General features: G+C 45.5%; 1 protein-coding gene across 1 annotated transcript; it reads left to right on the plus strand.

Annotated features, from left to right (window-relative positions):
- The first annotated feature begins 444 nt into the window (after positions 1-444).
- plek2 (pleckstrin 2) lies at positions 445-8,126 on the plus strand. Its single transcript, XM_036955363.1, has 9 exons — positions 445-1,010; positions 1,161-1,325; positions 1,945-2,135; positions 2,590-2,681; positions 4,048-4,235; positions 4,551-4,652; positions 6,487-6,570; positions 7,296-7,374; positions 7,753-8,126. The coding sequence occupies exons 1-9, from the start codon at positions 957-959 to the stop codon at positions 7,878-7,880; spliced, it is 1,083 nt and encodes a 360-aa protein (XP_036811258.1). The 5' UTR covers positions 445-956; the 3' UTR covers positions 7,881-8,126.
- Positions 8,127-8,895: the final 769 nt, after the last annotated feature.

Consider the following 8,895-nt stretch of genomic DNA (forward strand, 5'->3'; position numbering starts at 1 on the left):
TACATTCATTTCCAATGGAACGCTGTGTTTGCCTCGCAGTGTTGCGTTGCAGAGACAGTTGCAGTGCGCTCTGTGTGGTGCATAGGTTGGATTTATCGAACCTATGCATCAAACTGTGTGCATCAAACTGTGTGCATCAAACTGTATGCTTCAAACTGTATGCTCAAACTGTGTGCATTCAAACTGTATGCATAGACGGCTTGGCAGAAATGGTAGCAGAAGGTGAATGTTGAGGACCATTTTGCGCAACAATCCTCTCTCGGTGTGATCCAGGTGTCAAGTGACTATAGGAGTGTATAGCCTGCTGAAAACATTCCCTTTGGACAGTAAGATGAAACGACTTAATATTCACCATCTGCCTGCCTTTGGGTTGCCGTTCTCTGTCGCGAGCAGATCCACAAACAAGATGTTGTATTGGCCGTATTTAACCCGAGGCGCTAAATACCTGCACTACAGCGCGATAGAAATACAAAGGAAAGGAGTACGTTTACATGCACACTAATGATTCGATATTCTTAAACTTGGTAGAACGTTTATTTACATTCCCACCAGACCTGATTTCAGAAGTGATCATGTAAACAGGATTATTAGGGAAATTGTTCTTTTTGTAAAGCATGTAAAACGTTTACGTCGAACTAATATATTCATGTGCCTATTATTGTCTGCATGTAACCGACGATACTCATTACTGTCCCTGATTTTTGCGGAGACTGGATTCACTTATACTCTGCATATGTCGACTTAATCGGAATGTACCTTTATATGTCAAATAGAGAAGCCCTTTGTGGAAAGAGGGGATCATATATACATATTTGACTTGGTGCCACAGAGTTTTTCCTGCATTCCGATGTTCTGAGAGTTCTGTGCTGGCTGGGTGTGTACCAGATGACGCAGCAGCCAGGTGAGAGATAAACCATGCTTCGAGACCCGAGTTGAGGTAGAACAACTGACTGACTATGGAAGAAGATCAGAAGAACCCTATCCTCAAAGAGGGATTCCTTGTGAAACGGGTAAGAATAAATAAACCGTTATATGTCCACATGACGCGCATTTCATTTGACTATTATTCATAAATGTGTTATAACATTGTTTTAACTAAGTAGTTATAAAATGCATAGAATGCATTTTAATGAATATATATTTTCTAATTGTAACTCTAGGGCCATGTAGTTCACAACTGGAAGGCTCGCTGGTTTGTACTCTATCCAGACCAGTTGCTCTACTATAAATATGACGGAGGGAAGAGAGACTCCTGTCAACGCGGGAGGATCATGTTGACCGATTGTAAAATCTCTTGTCCGTTTCTGGAGTATGACAACCGCCCGGTGAGTTAATGTACAAGCCCCTTTTACGTTTACCTCTTCTGGAATCAGTGACATTATGGCTATTGAACAGCAATCAAATCATAGAATTACATATTATAACTCCATCATGGTTATAATGCTGATCTATGTGATTAGAACAGAATCATGATTATATTATAGAATTTATGATTATATTCTAGAATTATGATTCTATTCTAATAGAATAGCATTATATAGTGTATGCTGTTCATGTCTCTGAAACTGTTGCCCTGAGGATATATCGCTAGATGTGTCAATAGATTACGTGTTGTATTGTCGAAAACAGGCTGCGAAGTGGGAGTGTCTCACCTCTGTTGAGCCCAGCCCAGCTTTTTGCTTCCTGCTGAAATCATACTAGAGAATGCAAGGCCCGGGGACATCCCGTCATAAATAGTTTTTTTTTAAAATTAGAGTAGTTTCAACCTTAGACCACTTGACGCTATCATCGTAGATACAGTGCGCTTTTCATAGTTTTCAAAGGTGTGTTGGATACATCTCTCGATGCTGTTGGACGCATCATGATATCATCTTGGGGTTAAGATGTAATCTTCAGGAATTCAACATCATCCGTTGGTCTTCTTTGTTGTTTACTGTACCTCAGCTGGTGTTCAAACTGCAAACCAAGAGTTCTGCCGAGTACTTCCTGGAGGCGTGTTCTCGGGAGGAGCGTGACCAATGGGCAGCGGATATCGGTGCAGCGGTGGAGAAGCTCCGCCCAGCTGACTCTCCTACCCCGAGCCAGTCTAAAACCACTGGGCACCGGTCACTACAACTACACAGCGTTAGCCTGAAGTGAGACACTTTAGGAGCCTTGGCTGAAAGACTTTCCCCAACCGTCAACACGGTTTAAAATGACGTTATTACAACCAGATTACATGGTTACATACTTGTTATTACTGCATTGTCGGAACTAGAAGCACAAGCATTTCGCTACACTCGCATTAACATCTGCTAACCATGTGTATGTGACAAATACAATTTGATTTGATTTGATTTGATTTTTAGAAACTGGTTGTAATAACGTTGCCTGCTTGGTTGTATTTAGTCTATTAGTCACATGAGTGAAGTCTTTAGCTATTCCATAAAGACAGTCACACAGCTGGTCAATAGTGAAGCTATTCCATAAAGACAGTCACACACCTGGTCAGTAGTGAAGCCATTCCAGCTAAAGGGTTAGGGCCAAGGGGAAGAGCTAAGAGGTGAATTGTGTCCAGCTGACATGGTGTGTTGTCCTTCCTTCTCCCAGCCAGGTAGTGGACTCCATGTATGATGTCCACAGTGGCATCAAGCTGACCAGCCACAACGAACAGGGAAGCTCCTACAGCAACTGCTTCTCAGGTGAGACGCTCTGACACACAGCCTGACATACAGTGAGTGAACCAAACATTAAGAACACCTTCCTAATATTGAGTTGCTGCACCCCCCTTTGTGTCCTCAGAATAGTCTCAATTTGTCAGGGACATGGACTCTACAAGGTGTCAGGCGTTCCACAGGGATGCTGGCCCATGTTGACTCCAATGCTTCCCACAGTTGTGTCAAATTGGCTGGATGTCCTTTGGGTGGTGAACCATTCTTGATACACATGGGAATCTGTTGAGCATGAAAAACCCTGCAGCGTTGCAGTTCTTGACACAAACCGGGGCACCTGCTACCATACCCCCATTCAAAAGCACTTCAATCTTTTGTCTTGCCCATTCACCCTCTGAATGGCACACATACACAATCCATGTCTCAATTGTCTCAATATTTAAAAATCCTTTGTCTCCTCCCCTTCATTCTACACTGATTGAAGTGGATTTAACAAGTGACATCAATAAGGGATCATAGCGTTCACCTGGATTCACCTGGTCAGTCTATGTCATGGAAAGAGTTCTTCATGTTTTGTATACTCAGTGTATATCCCACTTAACAGACATGTGTGTATGTGATCCCAGTTGAACATACTACTGCTGTTGGTGCTGTTGGTGGAGGGGATCTCTGAGATTGTTGTGTATGGATGTAATGACAGTGGTGCTGATGCTGTGGATCCTCTCTCTCTCTCTCTCCTTCTCCCTCTACCCCTTCTCTCTCTCTCTCTTCCCCACCTCTCTCGCTCATACTCTTTCTCCTTCCCTTTCCCTCTCTCTCTCTCTCTTCCCACCCTCTCTCGCTCATACTCTTTCTCACTCTCTCTCTCCCTCTCTCTCTCTCTCCCCTCTCTCTCTCATACTCTTTCTCCCTCTCTTTCTCCTTCCCTTTCCCTCTCATACTCTTTCCCTCTCTCTCTCCCTCTCTCTCTCTCTCTCTCTCTCTCTCTCTCTCTCTCTCTCTCTCTCTCTCTCCCCCCTCTCTCATACTCTTTCTCCCTCTCTTTCTCCTTCCCTTTCTTTCTCCTTCCCCCTCTCTCTCATACTCTTTCTCCCTCTCTTTCTCCTTCCCCCTCTCTCTCTCTCTCCCACCCCCTCTCCCTCTCCCTCTCTCTCTCTCCCTCTCTTTCTCCTTCCCCCTCTCTCTCTCTCTCTCTCTCTCTCTCCCTCTCTCTCTCCCTCTCTTTCTCCTTCCCCTCTCTCTCTCTCTCTCTCTCTCCCTCTCTCTCTCCCTCTCTTTCTCCCCCCCCCCCCCTCTCTCTCTCTCTCCCCCTCTCTCATACTCTTTCTCCCTCTCTTTCTCCTTCCCCCCCTCTCTCTCTCTCTCTCTCTCTCTCTCTCTCTCTCTCTCTCTCCAGGTTCTGCGGTGGTGGACTGGCTGGTGTTCAATCAGCTGGCTCTGACCCGTGTAGAGGCTGTGACTCTGTCCTCGGCCGTCCTGGAGGAAGGTTTCCTACGCCCTGTAGGTCTGAGGAGCGTTGAGGCTCAGCGCAGCCATGGACTCAGTGAGCAGTTCCTGGATGACTCCACTGCTCTCTACAGCTTTGTGAGTGACTGTCCCTAGTTATAGCAGTAACCCCTTCTCTCCATGAAGGTAGATTGATTCACTGACTGATTCACTGACTGATTCACTGATTGATTCACTGTTTTGATTCACCGTTTTGATTCACTGACTGATTCACTGATGGATTCACTGACTGATTCACTGACTGATTCACTGATTGATTCACTGACTGATTCACTGTTTGATTCACTGACTGATTCACTGATTGATTCACATGTACTGTTGTGCTTTAGACAGTGTCTAAACCAGATGTCCTACTGTATTTCCTTGTGAATGTGTCCGTGTTGTCTCTCCCAGTCAGAGAACTTTAAGAAAAGAGGCAGTGTGAAGGCTGAGACTTCCCTATCAGCCATGGAACTAAGTGGGAAAGTCCTGAAAAGGGGCTATCTACTGAAACAGGTGAGAAAAACTCAAACTATCTGTGGTTGGCTGTTGCCTAGTCTCTGCCAATCAGCCCAAACTATCTGTGGTTGGCTGTTGCCTAGTCTGTGCCAATCAGCCCAAACTATCTGTGGTTGGCTGTGGCCTAGTCTTTGCCAATCAGCCCAAACTATCTGTGGTTGGCTGTGGTCTAGTCTCTGCCAATCAGCCCAAACTATCTGTGGTTGGCTGTTGCCTAGTCTCTGCCAATCAGCCCAAACTATCTGTGGTTGGATGTGGCCTAGTCTTTGCCAATCAGCAGCCCAAACTATCTGTGGTCAGCTGTGGCCTAGTCTTTGCCAATCAGCAGCCCAAACTATCTGTGGTTGGATGTGGTCTAGTCTTTGCCAATCATCCCAAACTATCTGTGGTTGGATGTGGCCTAGTCTTTGCCAATCAGCCCAAACTATCTGTGGTTGGCTGTTGCCTAGTCTTTGCCAATCAGCCCAAACTATCTGTGGTCGGCTGTGGCCTAGTCTTTGCCAATCAGCCCAAACTATCTGTGGTTGGATGTGCCCTAGTCTTTGCCAATCAGCCCAAACTATCTGTGGTTGGCTGTGCCCCAGTCTTTGCCAATCAGCCCAAACTATCTGTGGTTGGCTGTTGCCTAGTCTGTGCCAATCAGCCCAAACTATCTGTGGTTGGCTGTGCCCTAGTCTTTGCCAATCAGCCCACACTATCTGTGGTTGGCTGTGGTCTAGTCTTTGCCAATCAGCAGCCCAAACTATCTGTGGTTGGATGTGGCCTAGTCTTTGCCAATCAGCCCAAACTATCTGTGGTTGGATGTGGTCTAGTCTCTGCCAATCAGCCCAAACTATCTGTGGTTGGATGTGGCCTAGTCTTTGCCAATCAGCAGCCCAAACTATCTGTGGTTGGATGTGCCCTAGTCTTTGCCAATCAGCCCAAACTATCTGTGGTTGGCTGTGGTCTAGTCTTTGCCAATCAGCCCAAACTATCTGTGGTTGGCTGTGCCCTAGTCTTTGCCAATCAGCCCAAACTATCTGTGGTTGGATGTGCCCTAGTCTTTGCCAATCAGCCCAAACTATCTGTGGTTGGCTGTGGTCTAGTCTTTGCCAATCAGCCCAAACTATCTGTGGTTGGCTGTGCCCTAGTCTTTGCCAATCAGCAGCCCAAACTATCTGTGGTTGGCTGTGCCCTAGTCTTTGCCAATCAGCCCAAACTATCTGTGGTTGGATGTGGCCTAGTCTTTGCCAATCAGCAGCCCAAACTATCTGTGGTTGGATGTGCCCTAGTCTTTGCCAATCAGCCCAAACTATCTGTGGTTGGCTGTGGTCTAGTCTTTGCCAATCAGCCCAAACTATCTGTGGTTGGCTGTTGCCTAGTCTTTGCCAATCAGCCCAAACTATCTGTGGTTGGATGTAGCCTAGTCTTTGTCAATCAGCCCAAACTATCTGTGGTTGGCTGTTGCCTAGTCTTTGCCAATCAGCCCAAACTATCTGTGGTTGGCTGTTGCCTAGTCTTTGCCAATCAGCCCAAACTATCTGTGGTTGGCTGTGCCCTAGTCTTTGCCAATCAGCCCAAACTATCTGTGGTTGGCTGTGCCCTAGTCTTTGCCAATCAGCAGCCCAAACTATCTGTGGTTGGCTGTGCCCTAGTCTTTGCCAATCAGCCCAAACTATCTGTGGTTGGATGTAGCCTAGTCTTTGCCAATCAGCCCAAACTATCTGTGGTTGGCTGTGCCCTAGTCTTTGTGTTTGTTCTTTGCTTCAACTCTGCTCTCATAACCACACTCATAACCACACTACATACCATGTGTTTGGTTATTCATGTCTCCTGTCTTCCTTTAATACAGGGACACAAAAGAAAGAACTGGAAGGTTCGACTGTTTGTGCTGCGATCAGAGCCAGGTTACCTTCACTACTATGACCCCAGTAAGGTGAGTGACTATTGGTTACCCTCACTACTAGGACCCCAGTAAGGTGAGTGACTATTGGTTACCCTCACTACTAGGACCCCAGTAAAGTGAGTGACTATTGGTTACCCTCACTACTAGGACCCCAGTAAGGTGAGTGACTATTGGTTACCCTCACTACTAGGACCCCAGTAAAGTGAGTGACTATTGGTTACCCTCACTACTAGGACCCCAGTAAGGTGAGTGACTATTGGTTACCCTCACTACTAGGACCCCAGTAAAGTGAGTGACTATTGGTTACCCTCACTACTAGGACCCCAGTAAGGTGAGTGACTATTGGTTACCCTCACTACTAGGACCCCAGTAAGGTGAGTGACTATTGGTTACCCTCACTACTAGGACCCCAGTAAGGTGACATGGCTGTAGACTATAGCTATATACTCATAGCCTGGGTACCAGTCTATTTGTGCTATCTTGCCATAGCCTGGGTACCAGTCTATTTGTGCTATCTTGCCATAGCCTGGGTACAAGTCTATTTGTGCTATCTTGCCATACAGGTTCTCATTCTCTTCACCCTTCTTCTGTGTCTATTTGTGCTATGGCAAGAACGCACAAATAAACTGGTACACAGGCTATCTTTCCATACAGGTTCTCGTTCTCTTCAGTCTTCTTCTGTGGCTATTGACATCATGTTGTTTGTGTTCCGTCTCATCCACTTCCTGTGTTATGTCACTTGTTGATGACATCAGGATGACATCAGTCCCGTGGGCGGGTTCTCTCTCCGAGGCTGTCTGGTCTCTGCTCTGGACGACAACGGTGTTCCTTCAGGTGAGTCACACAAACACAAACGAGCGCACGCGTACATGCACACGTACACACACACAACACACACACACACACTGAGTCACTCTCTCTCTCAGACAGCCCTAAGATACAGCTGTCTTGCTTCAGTAAAGGTGTGGCTGACAACACAATAGGACTGGCCTGTGACAGGCACGGGTTGAGTTCAGTAGGGCACACTAGTAAAAACATCTTTATCCAAATGTTCTCATTGAAGTTCAGGTTGTACCCAACTAGTTTCATTCTGTTTCAAAACGTTTTGTCCTTCCTGAACATGACCCAGAGAGAGAGCAGTGAGTCAGTCAGTCTGGGGAGGCTGATTCTCTCTCTTCTCACTCACTCACTCTCTCACTCACTCTCACACAGGTGTGAAGGGTAAAGTCCAAGGTAACCTGTTGAAGATCATCACTCAGTTTGATACTCACTACTACATCCAGGCTCCCAGCAGACAGGAGCGGATGGACTGGATAGAAGCTATCAGAGCACAGAGTTAAATAAAGTCAAGCTTATTACTTTACCGTAGTGTTTTAGGTGAGGCTGTTATTGATGCATCCAATCCATACAGGTTTTTAAACAAACTACTATACAAATCTTCTAGCGTATAAAGATTCCAAGAAATTATACATTCTATGAATGTAACCATACAAAGTTAACGGTTTGGAATAATGGTTTTAAATCGTGTAAATAGATCATTCAACATGGTGTTGTTTTGAATATTAAATAAAGCATTTCCTCTGTGAGAAGGCCTATGTGTTTCATGTGTAATGTTCTTAGCGTGTGTTATGTTCTTAGCGTGTGTTATGTTCTTAGCGTGTGTTTCATGTGTTATGTTCTTAGCGTGTGTTTCATGTGTTATGTTCTTAGCGTGTGTTTTATGTGTAATGTTCTTAGTGTGTGTTATGTTCTTAGCGTGTGTTTCATGTGTATTGTTCTTAGCGTGTGTTTCATGTGTATTGTTCTTAGTGTGTGTTTCGTGTGTATTGTTCTTAGCGTGTGTTTCGTGTGTATTGTTCTTAGTGTGTGTTTCGTGTGTATTGTTCTTAGCGTGTGTTTCGTGTGTATTGTTCTTAGTGTGTGTTTCGTGTGTATTGTTCTTAGCGTGTGTTTCGTGTGTATTGTTCTTAGTGTGTGTTTCGTGGGTAATGTTCTTAGCGTGTGTTGTATGTGTAACATTGAAATCACTCTATGGTTTCAGTACGCGCATACCAGAAATGTGATTCAGGTGGAGACATGCAGCGCACCGGGAGAAGTGTGTCACACCCACAGCGAGATGAGACGTGCTTTTTTCCCCCCAAACAATAAAATAGAGCCATAAAGTGTAATCTAGCCCGCATCCCAAATGGCACCCTATTCCCTATATAGTGCACTACTTTAGACCAGAACTCTATGGGGCTCTGGTCAAAAGTAGTGCACTATATAGGGAATAGGGTGCCATTTGGGACGCATCCCTTCCCTGTTGGTATCATCATCCCGGTTACCCTGGTAACTGAAGTGTTCTGAGGTGAACCA

Source organism: Oncorhynchus mykiss, chromosome 19, assembly GCF_013265735.2.
Source record: "Oncorhynchus mykiss isolate Arlee chromosome 19, USDA_OmykA_1.1, whole genome shotgun sequence".
Taxonomy (NCBI): domain Eukaryota; kingdom Metazoa; phylum Chordata; class Actinopteri; order Salmoniformes; family Salmonidae; genus Oncorhynchus; species Oncorhynchus mykiss.